The 18,286-nt window shown below is 42.0% G+C and overlaps 1 protein-coding gene across 1 annotated transcript in view; it reads right to left on the bottom strand.

Moving 5' to 3' along the window:
• Positions 1-10,144, bottom strand: part of ankrd28b (ankyrin repeat domain 28b) — a 44,449-nt gene extending 34,305 nt beyond the window's left edge. Inside the window, exon 1 of the mRNA XM_038995130.1 lies at positions 9,921-10,144. Within this exon, the coding sequence (XP_038851058.1) occupies positions 9,921-9,947 (27 nt within the window). The 5' untranslated portion in view covers positions 9,948-10,144. The remainder of the gene's footprint in view (positions 1-9,920) is intronic.
• Between the last annotated feature and the right edge of the window lie 8,142 nt (positions 10,145-18,286).

The following is an 18,286-nucleotide window of genomic DNA, read 5'->3' as shown; positions in this document are numbered from 1 at the left end:
ACTGGCCTGGAGGGAGGGGGTACTGACTGGCCTGGGAGGGGGTACTGACTGGCCTGGAGGGAAGGGGTACTGACTGGCCTGGAGGGAAGGGGTACTGACTGGCCTGGAGGGAAGGGGTACTGACTGGCCTGGAGGGAGGGGGTACTGACTGGCCTGGAGGGAAGGGGTACTGACTGGCCTGGAGGGAAGGGGTACTGACTGGCCTGGAGGGAAGGGGTACTGACTGGCCTGGAGGGAAGGGGTACTGACTGGCCTGGAGGGAAGGGGTACTGACTGGCCTGGAGGGAAGGGAGCACTCTCTCTGAGGGCAGGGGAGCACTTCCAGGAGCAGCATCCCAAACTATGTAGTAGTGTACGTGCACTACTTTTGACCAGTGCACTACAAAAGTGCCATTTGGGACGCAAAGGCTCTGAGGGCCTGATTGCCCATGAGAGCCAGAAGGAACATTCCCTGGCTTGCCACAAACCCTTTAACTCTGACTTCATCCGCGCTGCCAACAAGTAAACAGACAACTCACTGGGTGAAATTAGCCTACTCAGACTGTTTACGTTCCATTACGTTTCGCTTGGATAATACTGACAAGCACTTCCCACCTCTCTGGAGGACGGTTGCTAAGACAAAGGCTTGGACGGTAACTGATGATATTGTTGTTTATTAATAGAAAGGATATGACCAGTAGGCTCACCAATGTTTTCTAGTGTATTGTGAGTAGGACAGACAGCTGGCTTTGTGCTCCAGCCTGCATGTGTACGTTCAGCACCTTTCATCTTTATTCAGATCCCCATTAGCTGACGCCAAGAATTCCTGTTCCTGGGGTCCATACCTCACATCCACATCCTTTACCTCCATTAATCAGCATACCATAAAGTACCATTCATTACTATACCATAAAGTTGAAGTACCATTGTAATGGATGCAGCCTGTTTGGGGCCCTTGTTTTTCTTCTTGCAGAGAGGAGGAGACAGGGCCTAAATTATGAGTAAACCACTCAGGACATCTGATGTGTTCCAGTGGCCCAGCTAATGAGCTAATGCACTTCCTCCTCCTCCATCAGCACAGCAGCCCTCTAGCTCTACCCTGCACAGCCTTCTGAGACAAAACCCTATGGGTCCTCATCAAAAGTAGTGCACTGTATAGGGAATAGGGTGCCATTTGGGACCGAACCCTGGGCCTACCTACACCCTGATGGACTGCTCCATCGATTCTCCCCTGTCAATACATACAATGATTCAGGAACTGACATAGGAGGAACAAAATACAGTAGAGCAGACCTATGGTCTTCAGATTTACATCACTCTCATTCCAATGCCCTTGCAATGCACTTTTATTTGAATAGGCCTACTGACTGTTGGTCTTAGTCTTAGCTTAGTCAACGATGTTTCAAATCAGATCTGAGACAAAACACCCGTCAGTCTCATTCATTCCTACACGTCAGAAAACACTGTAGGATCACGTTTCTAAATCTGGTAACTGTTTGACTTGACTCACATCATTGTCCATGTTGGTGGTGGCTACTGGCTAGTGGTGGGGCTACATACCAATCACATCATGACAATAACACTCTCTGTTCTCACACAAAAAGGTTGTCAACTGACTAGATCAGGGGTTCTTAAATCTTTTTCAGTCTGGGACCCAAATGAGACCCAAGGACCCAGCCTGGGACCCAAGCTCATGAAAACGTGTCCATTTTGGGGCCCCCAAGCAAGATTTGGTTGGGTTAGAGTGCACCCCCTTTTGACGACAGAGAATTTAAAAAAGTTTGTTTTAATGTTAATTTCCTGCAGTTCTACACATTTTGAATGACTTATGCCATGTTAGTATGATATCTGAGTGAGAGTGACAAAAAAAAATCAATGGGGGCCCCCTGGAGGTCAGAGCCCCTGGGCATGTGCCCTGCATGCCCGGTCGGGAGTTTAGATAGATATGTTAGCTGGCAAGACTAAAGAAATGGTAGCGGACATGGGCTAATTGAGTAACTGTAAATGATCAACATAAGCGAAAACTGCTGATGCACAACCACATTTAGAATTTGCACCTTAAGTATTCTACTATTCAATCACTAAACAGGAAGTTGAGACCACGACTGAGTCCCCCCCCCCCCAAAAAAAAGTATAACTTGTTTTTACTCTGACATGTCACGACCCACCATTAACATGTCATACTTTGAAAAGGCTGAGCTCTATGAAATCTGAGATGATGCACTCCCACAAACTGGGCCAAAGGAGACGTCTTGTTTCTAATGACATAGAACCCTGCCAGGAGGACTATGAACTACGACACTGCAGCACTAATCTGGTTGGGCAAGGTTGCATTTAGTTTGGCTATGGCAATCCTTTAGCAGATTGATGTTGCCTACAGGTTAGCAGATCCATCACCTCAATATGACTAGCCATCAGCATTTTAAAAAGAAAGAAAATAGGATGCATTTCTAGGCTTCCGAATGAGCAAGATCACAGAGCCAAGTCCTAGTTCTGGTACATGATTCTGTTGTCCTATAGCTTGGGCCTTTATCAACATGTTAATGTATCGCCGTAGAGAGAATTGTAAAGACCTCTCAAAACAATACTACAGAATACACTAATTCAATGTCAACCATGTGACGCTAGAGCGTGACAGATTAATATAGTTAGAAGAAAACACGACCATTTACAGCCCTAAACAGTAGGCTGTACTAGCAGGGCATTTCCTGATGTCTATTGAAAAGAAGCGTTGAATATAATTTGCTTTAGGCACTCCCCCTCATTCTGCTATTAAAAATGCAGGCTACAATTGAGGTTAGAAGACCCACTGGATACAAACAGTGTAACAAGTAAGCACTTGTACGACAAGAAATGTTTTGTTTAAAAAGATGTCCGTCGCCCTTCGCAGAGAAAGGCAACGGGACAACTAGCCCTGATCCAGTGTAATAGGTTTTCTAAGCCTCTCCAGCAGCACAACCGACCCTGCAGTGCACCACCACCTCCTACAATCCAGTCTAGTTAATACCGTCACCATGGAGACAGCTCTTTGGCAACTCCTGAGCCTCTCTCATTGGAGTCTGGTCACATGATCATTCATGACAAACACAATGAGGGGATACATGTGCATACATATATGTCGCAAGTATAGCGAGTGTGCACACACATACCTCTGAGACACACTCTTGAAAGCACAAAGACTAGCACGCAGGACCCATGTGCAAACACAAAGCCTAGCTACTAGCATTCATGCAGCATATACTGCTGGTGTGATAAAGACGGTCCAGTAATGATAAGAGCAAGCTATTCAGGTTATGATAAGTACAAGTGTGGCACAGTAGAGCCTTTCATTATTCATTCTCCGACTGTCAAATCACACATCCACTTTTACCACCCCTCCACCATGACCCCTTTATAAAACTATTAAATAACCCATCAACGGAAAAAAATGACATGCCAATATTTGAGTGACCATGGTCTTCTACTCAAAACAACATGATCATCTAGTCTATGTATTATCAACAGCAATGGATGAACTACAGCAGAGTGACACTACTTTTCACATTCATTTAAAACATACCATATATTATACCATCTCAATGAGAGAATATTGAGATGTGTAAAGCAACAGCTCAGGAAAGTTATCTTGCATGAGCCAGCAGCATACCACCCTGCATACCACTGCTGGCTTACTTCTGAAGCTAAGCAGGGTCAGTCCTGGTCAGTCCCTGGATGGGAGACCAGATGCTGCTGGAAGTGGTGTTGGAGGGCCAGTAGGAGGCACTCTTTCCTCTGGTCTAAAAAATATCCCAATGCCCTAGGGCAGTGATTTAATATCCCCCTACACTGCCCTGTGTAGGGGGATATTAAACAGGTGTCCTGACCCCCTGAGGTCATTAAAGATCCCATGGCACTTATTGTAAGAGTAGGGGTGTTAACCCTGGTGTCCTGGCTAAATTCGCAATCTGGCCCTCAAACCATCACTGTCACCTAATAATCCCCAGTTTACAATTGGCTCATCCCTCTCCTCTGTAACTATTCCCCAGGTTGTTGCTGTGAATGTGTTCTCAGTCAACTTACCTGGCAAAATAATGTATACAATTAATTAGGCCTAGATCTATAAATGAGATGAGGCTGGATAGGAGCAGGCCCAGGGCATACACTGATATAGGAGAGGTAGACTGGAGAGCTATGTCTGGATCTTTTCAGGTACCAGTTAACCAAAGGCTACGTGGAGTGGCCTCTCAACCTTTGACTACCAAACAGTCCATTTACAAGTCAGAATGAACTTACTCTGCTGGTGAATTATTATTTTTTAGACAGAATATCCACAGGAAAAGTATTATTAAACAGACTACCAATCGCAGGTCTGTGTGTGGCCGTCACAATTTGTATGCTCATCACCTAAGGCACGTGTACAACATGTACATCATTTAGCAGATGCTCTTACCCAGAGCAATTAGGGCACATCAGCAGATTTAATTTTACCTAGTCAGCTCAGGGATTTAAACCAGTGATCTAACCACTAGGCTGCCTGCTGCCACAAGATGGAAGTACATGCATGCAATGCATCCATACTAAGCAAACTTAGACCAGGTGATGTAAATCTCAATGGCAGTACCAGCGCTCTAAAAAGTCAGGTAAATAATACATTCCTGGGGATATTTTGTCTCAGTAGTAGGTTCAAATGTCATTTTATTCAACATTCTAGCTTGTAAGGGAACTTTCCAAGTTTTTCCAGTGTTTTATTTCAGAACGTATACCAGAAAGCTGGTATCAGTCTGATTTATTAGGCAAAATGCTGCTGTGAATTCAGGATACAAAATTGTAACAACAATTTCAGAAAGAGTGCAGTAGGGAATGTGGGCCTTGCATGATAGAATCCCTGAGGTCTATAGCCAGCCATTTCCTGATAACGAACCATAGTCCCAAGTAACACAATGTAAGGAAACATTGTTCCAAAAAGGCCTATTTGTGTAGTGATGTTGAGGTAGGTGAAACAATACACCATACACAGTGACACTGAATACCAGCTCAACATGCTTGCATTCCTTGGCTTCAGTTCAACAGTTGTTGAAAAGTGATGGTGATGCGTGTCGTCACAGCAGTACTGTAGGCAGTTAGGAGAGCTAGCTAGGGACCTTCAACAATAGTGGCAATCGCATATCATTTAGCTGGTAGCTATAACTATCTAACGCTAGCTATAATACATTGCCTGGGATAGCTAATATTCGCCAACTAAACTGGAACTCTGGCACACTGTATTAATCGTGGTTTAGCTAGGTAGCTAACCTACCAGTTTAGACCTGTGTGAAGCTAGCCATAATAGGGATTAGCCACAATAGGGGAATTTGCAGTTTGCCTTCAAAATAAAAGTCTCCCATTGAAAGTGATTCAAACAGAAATAGTTGAATGATGCCATATTTGGACTAAATAATGCTAAACAAGGTCTGAATGTTATAGAAATTTAACAAAAGACTATGTTAATTTGACACAAATCTGTTGAAATCTCACTCTGTATGTATTAGACTTCAGAATTGCATTAGGGGCATACTTATACGCACTGTACAGCCTAACCTATGGATGTTGCACCCATGAAATTGGGTATCAGCCTAATCGGTGACACTCACAGAACACAACTATGCAGAGTTTACACAAATATTAGTGTCTTAGCTCTTATTGTGGGACTCAACACCAGTGCAAAATTAGCCAAATTAAGCATTCAGCCTATTAAACATACTGAACATTGTTACAGGCTTTGGTTTATCCATTTGTTTTGAGGTTGGACTTTAGCACGTGCATCTCCTTAGCACGTAGGGTGCACCGATTGAATAACGAGGTGACATCATTGCATGTTACACCTGTGCTGGTTTCCATCTCGTTAGTGGGAAGGTGTTTCACTTGATGGGGGGGGGGGGGGGGGGGAAGGCTGATGGGGGGGGGGGGGGGGGGCTGATGAGGGGGGCAAAGAGGCTGATGAGGGGGGGAAGAGGCTGATGAGGGGGGGGGGGGGGAGAGGCTGATGGGGGGGGGGGAAGAGGCTGATGAGGAGGGGGGGCTGATGAGGAGGGGGGGCTGATGAGGGGGGGCTGATGAGGGGGGGCTGATGAGGGGGGGCTGATGAGGAGGGGGGGCTGATGAGGGGGGGGGGCTGATGAGGGGGGGGGCTGATGAGGGGGGGGCTGATGAGGGGGGGCTCTGTGGGTGGTAGAGTACATCCCATAGACGTGCAACTAAGGGAGTTAGAACTAAAGGTGAAGTTGGAGCAACAACAATTAGAGCTTGAACAGCAGAGATTGGAGACAGAGCACCGGGAGAAACAGGATGGGCGTGCAGCCAGACTAGCACAAGGAAAGGGAACGGGAGTGAGCATGCCATTAGATTGAGAGATCTGGAAGCACTCCGAATCCAGTCAGGCCATCCTGCACCCTCAGCAGAGTTTGATCTTGGTCGGAACAGCTGACTTGGGCCACCTTTCAAGCAGTTAAAGATGTGCCTTCTCGAAAGGGTTGCTACCTACATGAGCACAAGCAAAGTTTGAAATGTGTTCTACCCTCGTGCTTTGAGTCTCTAGTGACTTGTCAAGGAGTGAAATTTACCTTCAAACAAAGAACCAAGTAGTTATTCCTATGCAAAAAAGCAATCCAGAGAAGTCACCTCCTACTGCAAGATTTCAGTCTTTTTCTACAGTGCCCAAAGATAAAGATCGGCAGAAAACTGGTTTTTCATATCCGCCAGTTTGTCATTACTGCTGTGAGAAAGGACACATTGTCTCTGTGTTCTAAGTTGAAACAGAAAAATTAGACAGAAAAAGCTGTTTCTTCTTGTGGGAGCACTCCAGCCCATGAGGTCTCTGGTTGGGGCTGGTGTATCTCCTAAACAAGATGTATATGAACCCTTTGTTTCAGACGGGTCCGTGTCTCTGCAGATCGTCTGCAGAGCAGCCGGTGAAGATAAGAGACATTGGGGCAGCCCAGTCCATTTTGGAGGGTGTTTTGCCTTTGACACTTCAGCAACTGGTTACAGTGTGTTAGTACAAGGCGTGGAGATGGGTTGCTTGGAAGTTCCTTTGTATAATGTGGAACTTGAGTCTGATCTTATTTCAGGTTCTGTTGTCTTGTAGTGAGGCCTAGCCTACCAGTGAAGGGGGTCTCATTCATTTTGGAAAACGATTTGGCTGGAGGGTAGGTCGTGCCAAATCCTGTCATTTGTAAGGAACGCAGAGTTGAGGAACCCGATGGGTTATCAGAAAAGTACCCTAGCGTATACCGTTACTCGCCGGGAGCAAGTCTAGTGTTGAGGATGTCAGCCATCCTACTAGCATGGTTGATCTGTCCAAGACATTTATGGGTGATCCTGACTTCGGTAAACCTCCTGAGTTGACCTCTCCTTTAAAAACCCCAAAGGTCAGCTGAAGGAAGAGAGGGTCCCTACAGATGACACTTCAATGTCTAGGAAACAGCTGATTTCAGAACAGAAAAAAGGTTTCCCTTCTCCCCTCTTTTTGCTGAGATGCGCCCAGAGGCGGAGTTTGATGAAGTTGGTCTGGGTTAATTTGTTAGTTAGGGGCGATTTCAAGTTTTCATAACAATCGGTAATCTGCATTTTTGGACGCCGATTACATTCCAATCCACGAGGAGACTGCGTGGCAGGCTGACCACCTGTTACGCGAGTGCAGCATCAAAAGGACGTGGAGGCTGCAAGTAGCCAAGGTAAGTTGCTAGCTTGCATTAAACTTATCTAATAAAAAACAATCAATCTTAACATAATCACTAGTTAACTACACATGGTTGATGATATTACTAGTTTAACTAGCCTGTCCTGCGTTGTATATAATCAATGAGGTGCCTGTTAATTTATCATCGAATCACAGCCTACTTCAACTTCGCCAAACGGCTGATGACTTAACAAAAGCGCATTCGCGAAAAAAGGCACAATCGTTACACCAATGCACCTAACCATAAACATCAATGCCTTTCTTAAAATCAAGACACAAGTATATATTTTTTAACCTGCATATTTAGTTAAAAGAAATTCATGTTAGCAGGCAATATTAACTAGGGAAATTGTGTCACTTCTCTTGCCTTCAGTGCAAGCAGAGTCAGGGCATATGCAGCAGTTTGGGCCGCCTGGCTCGTTGCAAACTGTGTGAAGACCATTTCTTCCTAACAAAGACCGTAATTAATTTGGCAGAATTTTACAGAATTATGACCTAACATTGAAGGTTGTGCAATGTAACAGCAACATTTAGACTTACGGTTGCCACCCGTTAGATAAAATACAGAACGGTTCCATATTTCACTGAAAGAATAAACGTTTTGTTTTCGAAATGATAGTTTCTGGATTTGACCATATTAATGACTTAAGGCCCGTATTTCTGTGTGTTTATTATATTATAATTAAGTCTATGATTTGATAGAGCAGTCTGACTGAGCGGTGGTAGGCAGCAGCAGGCTCGTAAGCATTCATTAAAACAGCCCTTTCCTGCGTTTGCCAGCAGCTCTTAGCAATGCTTGAAGCACAGCGCTGTTTATGACTTCAAGCCTATCAACTCCCGAGATTAGGCTGGCAAAACTATAGTGCCTATAAGAACATCCAATAGTCAAAGGTATATGAAATACAAATGGTATAGAGAGAAATAGTCCTATAATAACTACAACCTAAAACTTTTTAACTGGGAATATTGAAGATTAAAAGGAACCACCAGCTTTCATATGTTCTCGTGTTCTGAGCAAGGAACTTAAACTTTTTTACATGGCACATATTGCACTTTTACTTTCTTCTCCAACACTGTGTTTTTGCATTATTTAAACCAAATTGAACATGTTTCATTATTTATTTGAGACTAAAATTATTTTATGTATTATATTAAGTTTAAATAAGTGTTCATTGTTCATTCAGTATTGTTGTAATTGTCATTACAAATATATATAAAAATAATAATAATAATTTAAAATGTTTTTAAACGGTATCTGATTTTTTGGTCCTCCAATAATCGGTATTGAAAAATCATAATCGGTCGACCTCTACTCACGATGGTTGTATGGCAGGCCATCTTGGGGTCAACAAGACGTATGACCGTATTTTGCATAACTTCTTCTGGCCTGGTCTGAAACAGGAATACTTTACACATTATACTTACATTTGGCTCCTTTCAAGCCAGGTTCAAAGTTCCGCAATAAGTGTAAAGATGCTTCTCTCTAACTTAGGCTGTACAGTCAATATGCATGTCCAATACGTAACATAGGCTGAAAGATTGTGGCTCATTTTGCACAGGTTTTTAATCCCACAATAAGGTTTAAGACACTAATACTTGTTATGTGAGTGTCACCGAGTAGACTAATAACCTATTTCATGGGTGCAACATCCACACATTAGGCTGTACAGTACATATACAGTAGGTATGCCCCCAACTCGAATACATCCACAGTACAATTAACATATTTTTTACTTTGCTCAAATTGTCTTTTGTTGAACTTATAACATTCCGACCTTATTTCGCATTATCCAAATATGGCATGATTCAATTATTTGTATACATTTGCATCACTTTCAATGGGGTACATTTATTTTGAAGGCGAACAGCAAATTCCACTATTGTGGCTAGCTTCACGCAGATCCAGTTTAGCTAGCTAGCTAGTAAATTGCGTTTCCAGCTAGTTTACCATAGGCATAGCTAGCTACCATATGGCTAAGCTAGCTAGATAGGTAACAGTACGCTAATTAGCCAACGTTAGATAAGCTTGTTTACTGATTTACACCAACACCTATGACCTTGAGTACGCACTTAGAGTTTAGTTAAACGTTACATCTCGCAAATCCCATTATTTAGCTAGTTAGTTATCCACCATTACATCAGTGTGGCCCTGCCTGCACATTCTGCTGTTGAGAACGTGCTAGCAATTTCACTAGCTTACTAGCTAATGTTAGCTACCTTCGTTTTGACAAGACGGATCACTTACCTGGTCTCGGATTTTGAGAACCACCATCTTGCTATAGTTTTACTTGTTCTCATGCAGAAGTATAAAAGGATGTTGGTCGTTATCTGAATGTTTGGCCCAACACTCCAGCGTCTTAGTTGCCAATTACTACGAGGCCTATGTTTTTCAACCTGATAGACTTGAAGGGGAAAACTCCATAACATTACCGCCACCGTGTGTGACCTCCCTAAAAGAAGCAATTTCATTGGCCAAAAAACGACTAGAACAGAGTAACAAGGTTTGTGGTTGGTCACACGATGCTCAGTTGTCTCTAAACGCCAGCAGACCAGTGATACAGCGCAGTCCTAGAATAACCCGCAAATGACAGGTGGAATTAAATTAGTTGGATTGGGATTAGTAAAACCGTGTTTACATTGGCAGTTTGAAGTGACTCAAATCCTATTTATTTGCATATCCGATTCGAATTTGTTCCTTTCCCTGCAGTTTGAACGGCTAAAAATGGAATCGGATATTTCAAGTGGTTTGATGTCAGATACAAATCTGATTCCTGGCCATGTGACTTGTGTCTGAACAATGAAATCGGATGCATTTAACCTCAAGTGGTTTTTAGACTTGGAATATATTGGTGCTTCCTAGCTACTCTGTGTTGACAGTTTGAAAAGAACATGTGAGGTAGCTGGCTTGTTAAATGTTTACAAACAAATTAGTGAATGTGCTAGAAAACAAACAACTAGCTAGTTGACTGCTGTGGCTAGCCAGAATTACTCGCTTTGAAAGGCTTTAAGTGTTCTTACCCTATGATTTTCAACATTCGAAGCAACTAGGAAACGTCTATGGCAGGCATTGTTGTCACCTTAGCTCGCTACATAACTTCTGAGCGATAGGGAGCACAAGCACTACCACCAATCAGCCTACACCAATGCACACACACCCGTCGAAACTAGCGTAGCCATGTCAGCATATGAGGGTACCAAAAAGATTGCAGTTACCGCAGTTGACTGTGGAATGTTGGACGCAGTAATTGCCGAATACACTGCTAAATTACTGCAGTTTAAAAAACGGTGTCATTTTGAACGCAGTATTTGCAGCAGTTATACTGTAATTTTCTTAAGGGTATAAGTGGCAGGCTATTGGTAGCCGCGAAGAATATACTCCTACCTCTTACTGCTTCTAGGACCGTTTTAAATTCAGACAGTATTTTATCACCAATCATGTTTTAGCCTTCTGGTATTATTTTCATTCAAATACTGCACAATTCAAATGAAACCTCCCCCCATGTTGTGAACTATTTTGACCAGTCACCTCAAAAGCAGTATACTACATGAGCTGGAGTGTCATTTGAGACGTCATAATTGATCAATAAAATGAAATGGGACATTCATCGAAAAACAAAACTACATTTAGCCACTAGATGTCGGTAAAGTTAAAGACTTACTCCCCAGAACTAACAGTAATTGGTGTAAAACAGGGGTTCTCAAACTGGGGGACTGCGGAAGTACTGCAGGTCAGGAATGCCCCCAGGTAAAGCAAGTCTTTAAAAAATATATTATTTTTTATTTTTTATGAATATTTCTAACAGATTAAACGAATTTAGGCCATGCAATCTGTTGAATAAGCGTAGAGGGTGTAATAAAATACAATGTAATATTTTTAATCTAAAGCAGGGGTGTCAAACTCATTCCACGGAGGGCCGAGTGTCTGCAGGTTTTTGGTTTTTCCTTTCAATAAAGCCCTAGACAACCAGGTGTGGGGAGTTCCTAACTAATTAGTGATGTTAATTCATCAATCAAGTACAAGGGAGGAGCGAAAACCCGCAGACACTCGGCCCTCCGTGGAATGAGTTTGACACCTGTGATCTAAAGTGTATGTTTTTAACCCTGGGCAACATGGGCCTGGGAGGCTCACAGGGATATTGATATCCACAGTGCTCCACCAATTATACATTTTTCTACGTAGCACTTCTTGTGTTCCCCACAAATTATTATAATTTGTTTACATAAAATGCACTGTAATTTAAAGCTAGAATCCTTAGTTAATACATACAACCATGTATCCAGTGATTCTTGAAGAATCTAACTTATAAATGCCTCAGGAGCTTAGTTCAACTGTAGTACCCCATCAGAACCTAAAATGTAAGCTTGTTTTACTCCAATGTTTGTAAACAATACACTGTATAGCCTCAAAATATGGTTTAAACTATCATTTTGATATCATGGATGGTAAGTCCTTGCATCCATAGCTCTGTCTATGAATTTGAGATTGGTAAAATTTCTTGAATTTCTAAAATTAGCTTGAAACCTGCAGAATTTTCTCTCATTGTCACGCCCTATAGAGCTTTTTATGTCTCTATTTTGGTTTGGTCAGGGTGTGATTTGGGTGGGCATTCTATGTTCTTTTTTCTATGTTTTGTATTTCTTTGTTTTTGGCCGGGTATGGTTCTCAATCAGGGACAGCTGACTATCGTTATCTCTGATTGGGAACCATACTTAGGTAGCTTTTCCCCACCGATGTTTTGTGGGTAGTTATTTTCTGTTTTGTGTTTCTGCACCTGACAGGACTGTTTCGTTCATTCTCTTTGTTATTTTGTTATAGTGTTCAGTTTAAATAAAAAGCATGAACACTTACCACGCTGCGCTTTGGTCCGATTATTCCTCATCCGACGACGACACCCGTCACACTCCATGCCAAGAGGTGGACTTTTAAAATGTTCCTTCCCAGAGCCCGAGACTTGGTTCGTCCGGCCATGCACTGCCGAAGTCAAAGTAAAATGCCTTGTTTGCTATACAAATCAAATGTTATTTGTCACATGCTTGGTAAACAACAAGTGCAGACTAACAGTGAAATGCTTGCTTACGGCCGTTCCCAACAACGCAAAGAGAAAACATAGATAAATAGGAAGTTTATAACATGGCAATGAGTAGTGATAACTTGACTATATGAACGGGGTACTAGTACGGAGTCCATGTGCAGGGGTACAAGGCTAGGTAAATATGTACATATACAGTTGAAGTCGGAAGTTTACATACACTTAGGTTGGAGTCATGAAAACTTGTTTTTCAACCACTCCACAAATTTCTTGTTAACAAACTATAGTTTTGGCAAGTCGGTTAGGACGTCTAGTTTGTGCATGACAAGTAATTTTTCCAACAATTGTTTACAGACAGATTATTTTACGTATAATTCACTGTATCACAATTCCAGTGGGTCAGAAGTTTACATACACTAAGTTGACTGTGCCTTTAAAAAGCATGGACAATTCCAGAAAATTATGTCATGGCTTTAGAAGCTTCTGATAGGCTAACTGACATCATTTGAGTCAATTGGAGGTGTACCTGTGGATGTATTTCAAGGCCTACCTTCAAACTCAGTGCCTCTTTGCTTGACATCATGGGAAAATCAAAAGAAATCAGCCAAGACCTCAGAAAAAAATTGTAGACCTCCACAAGTCTGGTTCATCCTTGGGAGCAATTTCCAAACGCCTGAAGGTACCACGTTCATCTGTATAAACAATGGCACGCAAGTATAAACACCATGGGACCACACAGCCGTCATACCGCTCAGGAAGGAGACGCGTTCTGTCTCCTAGAGATAAACGTACTTTGGCAACATCTCAAGACATCAGTCAGGAAGTTAAAGCTTGTTCGCAAACGGGGCTTCCAAATGGACAATGACCCCAAGCATACTTCCAAAGTTGTGGCAAAATGGCTTAAGGACAACAACGTCAAGGTATTGGAGTGGCCATCACAAAGCCCTGACCTCAATCCTGTAGAAAATGTGTGGGCAGAACTGAAAAAAACGTGTGTGAGCAAAGAGGCCTACAAACCTGACTCAGTTACACCAGCTCTGTCAGGAGGAATTGGCCAAAATTCACCAAACTTATTGTGGGAAGCTTGTGGAAGGCTACCTGAAATGTTTGACCCAAGTTAAACAATTTAAAGGCAATGCTACAAAATAGTAATTGAGTGTATGTAAACTTCTGACCCACTGGGAATATGATGAAAGAAATAAAATCTGAATTAAATTACTCTCTCTACTATTATTCTGACATTTCACATTCTTAAAATAAAGTGGTGATCCTAACTGACCTAAGACAGGGGATATTGACTAGGATTAAATGTCAGAAATGGTGAAAAACTGAGTTTAAATGTATTTGGCTAAGGTGTATGTAGACTTCCGACTTCAACTGTAGGTCGGGATAAAGTGACTAGGCAACAGGATAGACAATAAACAGTAACGGCAGCGCATCTCACTCGAGTTAAGAGGGGGTACCTGATAAATTTGCTATCACAAAAAGGGTCCCCTGCCCCCAAAAGTTTGAGAAACCCTGGTGTAAAGTACTGTAAAGTGGTTCCCCCTTCTCTCCTACTCATCTCCACTTGTTTGGAAGTGCAAGGTACAGTATGTCAGTGAAAGCCATACTGAAAATGTAAGAATTTTCTTTCACCTAAATGTAGCTTTTTAATCAGCTGAATGACACGTTGTCACTGCTTTGAATGGCAGACGTAATAAACAGTGAGTGTCTCATATCCAGTGTTCAATTATTTGCATGTAGATATCCAGCCCCATCCATGCTAATTATCTACACCAAACAAATATATAAATGCAACATGCTAATAATTTCAAACATTTTACTGAATTACAGTTCATATAACTGTTTTTACAAGCATTTTGCTACACCCGCAATAGCATCTGCTAAACACGTGTCTGTGACCAATAAAATTTGATTTGATTATAATGAAATCTGCCAATTGAAATACATTTATTAGGCCATAATCTATGGATTTCACATGACTGGAAATAGAGGTATGCATCTGTTGGTCACAGATACCTTAAAAGGTAGGGGTGTGGATCAGAAAACCAGTCAGTATCTGGTGTGACCACCATTTGCCTCATGCAGCGTGACACAACTCCTTTGCATAGAGTTAATCAAGCTGTTGATTGTGGCCTGTGGAATGTTGTCCCACTCCTCTTCAATGGCTGTGCAAAGTTGTTGGATATATGAGGTGATGGCGGCGGATGAATGGCACGACAATTGGCCTCAGGATCTTGTCACGGTATCTCTGTGCATTCAAATTTTCATAGATAAAATACAATTGTGTTTGTTGTCCATAGCTTATGCCTGCCCATACCATAAAACCCACCACCACCATGAGGCACTCTGTTCACAACGGTGACATCAGCAAACCGCTCGCCCACACAACGCCATACACGCTGTCTGCCATCTGCCCTGTACAGTTGAAACCGGGATTCATCCATGAAGAGCACACTTCTCCAGCGTCCCAGTGGCCATCGAAGGTGAGCATTTGCTCACTGAAGTCAGTTACAATGCCAAACTGCAGTCAGGTCAAGACCCTGGTGACGATGACCAGAACGCAGATGAAATTCCCTGAGACGGTCTCTGACCATTTGTGCAGAAATTCTTTGGTTGTGCAAAACCACAGTTTCATCAGCTATGCGGGTGGCTGGTCTCAGACCATCCCGCAGGTGAAGAAGCTGGATGTGGAGGTCCCGGGCTGGCGTGGTTACACGTGGTCTGCGGTTGTGATGCCGGTTGGTCTTACTGCCAAATTCTCTAAAACGACGTTGGAGGTGGCTTATGGTATAGAAATTAAATTTCAATGATCTGGCAACAGCTCAAGTGGACATTCCTGCAGTCAGCATGCCAATTACAAGCTCCCTCAAAACTTGAGACATCTGTGGCATTTTGTGTGTGAAAAAAAATCAAATTTTAGAATGGCCTTTTATTGTCCCCAGCCCACAAAGTGCACCTGTGTGATGATCATGCTGTTTAGTCAGCTTCTTGATATAACACATCTGTCATTTTTCAGTATACTTTCTCTGCCTTTGCATATTGAAAATGTCAATGACTGTAAGAGGGATGTGTCTAAAAGGAAGAACCCATAGAAGTGGAATCCATTGATTCTATTTCTATGTAAGAACCACTAAGGCGATGCAGAGAGAAGCCACGAGTGTCCTCGGTAATGTTGTTTGATAATGTTTTGAGGCAACATATCTGAGTGTCCTCGGTAATGTTGTTTGATAATGTTTTGAGGCAACATATCTGAGTGTCCTCGGTAATGTTGTTTGATAATGTTTTGAGGCAACATGTCTGTGTCCTCAGTAATGTTGTTTGATAATGTTTTGAGACAACATGTCTGAGTGTCCTCAGTAATGTTGTTTGATAATGTTTTGAGGCAACATATCTGAGTGTCCTCGGTAATGTTGTTTGGTAATGTTTTGAGACAACATGTCTGTGTCCTCAGTAATGTTGTTTGATAATGTTTTGAGACAACATGTCTGAGTGTCCTCAGTAATGTTGTTTGATAATGTTTTGAGGCAACATATCTGAGTGTCCTCGGTAATGTTGTTTGGTAATGTTTTGAGACAACATGTCTGTGTCCTCAGTAATGTTGTTTGATAATGTTTTGAGACAACATGTCTGAGTGTCCTCAGTAATGTTGTTTGATAATGTTTTGAGACAACATGTCTGTGTCCTCAGTAATGTTGTTTGGTAATGTTTTGAGACAACATGTCTGTGTCCTCAGTAATGTTGTTTGATAATGTTTTGAGACAACATGTCTGAGTGTCCTCGGTAATGTTGTTTGATAATGTTTTGAGACAACATGTCTGAGTGTCCTCAGTAATGTTGTTTGATAATGTTTGCTCTGAGAGTGTCCTCAGTGATGGTGTTTCTTAATGTTTGCTCTGAGAGTGTCCTCAGTGATGTTGTTTGTTAATGTTTGCTCTGAGAGTGTCCTCAGTGATGTTGTTTGTTAATGTTTGCTCTGAGAGTGTCCTCAGTGATGGTGTTTGTTAATGTTTGCTCTGAGAGTGTCCTCAGTGATGTTGTTTAATAATGTTTACTCTGAGAGCACACATCCCATCAGTCATCATGCACCTCTGGCTTCAAGACATTGAATTACATTTTCATTCAGAGAAAGAGAGGGAGAGAGAAGAGAGAGGGAGAGAGACAGAGAGAGAGAAAGAGACACTAACACACCATAGAATCTCACACATACACTCACACACACACAGAGCGAGAGAAAGAGACACTAACACACCATAGAATCTCACACATACACTCACACACACACACAGAGCGAGAGAAAGAGAGAGATAAAGAGAGAGAGCTTTCTCTCATACATGATGCTATATTTCCTTGTTTTTATCAATAGTACATTTGCTGTAATTTCTTGTTCATTTCCCACGCTAGACTCAGGGGGAAACAGTAGATCTGTTTAAACACGGCCCCATCACCCATCAGTAATACAACCGCTCGCTTGCTCACTGTCACATCTAAATGAACAATTGGCTGTCCCGTCCAACCCTGAGACTGATCCCAGAGGAAAACACCATGCTGCACAGCAGGGCTGCATAACAAGCTTATAGACAAGTTCCTTTCTCACTGATAACATAGCAAGTGTAGACCTACAATACGTTGAAATAAATACCATCTACCGTCTACCATCTAACATAATAAGCTCTGTTGTAGATGAAATATCCACTTTTATTAAGCTCCATCTCAAAGACAATATTGTTTGGTATGTAAGTGCCATACCCAACAACGGTCCAACATACACAACTGTAAACATATCGTAGTACTGTAATTCTTAGCTCGGGGTCAAGAAGGAAGTTGACTTACTTCAGAGAGAGGTCAGGACATCAAAACTGATGTCAATGTCTCATTTACTCTGTCAATTTAAAGCATGTCCACAGCTATTTGTATATTCAAAGATATTGCCCACGTGTTTCTTTTTAATGTGGCTTGACCCACTTGCTTTTAGCCTCCCAAATCCTATTGTAAACATAAGGGGATTTAGGTTTTAGCGATAGTGAGTGTAGCCCCCTAAAATCCCCATAAAACCCCCTCACTCAATGAATACAAATACATTCACTGAATGATCTGCTGTATAGTCTTGATTAATTACATTTCTCCACTTGAAATGAATGTAACTTGATGAAATATGTTTTGTATGTTGATCAATGTAATAGACAAGCAGAATATTTTTTGTTTGTAAATTCATGCATTCAAAAACATTAGTTATTTTCAAAGGCCAAAAGAATAGCCAATTCAAAACATGACCATAGGGACAGACAAGCCAAGGATAGGTACAGTACAGTGTCTTTGCCACAGGAGTAGATCATATAATGAATGCATTGCAGATACCATGAAACTCTATGGTTGCAAGCGAATGGAGATTTGCCTAGTAGTAAACCTATTACATATCTAAATGTTTGGATGTTTATTCGCTCTGACAAACACATTCAGTATGTCAACTGTCAGATTATCAAATTCCCCCAAAGCAGTCTAAAAGCCTGAAATTAACAGTGTTTTATGGATTATCCTCCCAAGCTTTGACTGGGATGTTCATGGGATCTGAATGTGG

This window comes from Salvelinus namaycush, chromosome 5 (genome assembly GCF_016432855.1).
Source record: "Salvelinus namaycush isolate Seneca chromosome 5, SaNama_1.0, whole genome shotgun sequence".
In the NCBI taxonomy this organism is placed as follows: Eukaryota; Metazoa; Chordata; class Actinopteri; order Salmoniformes; family Salmonidae; genus Salvelinus; species Salvelinus namaycush.
This window is presented reverse-complemented; position numbering and strand designations above follow the sequence as displayed.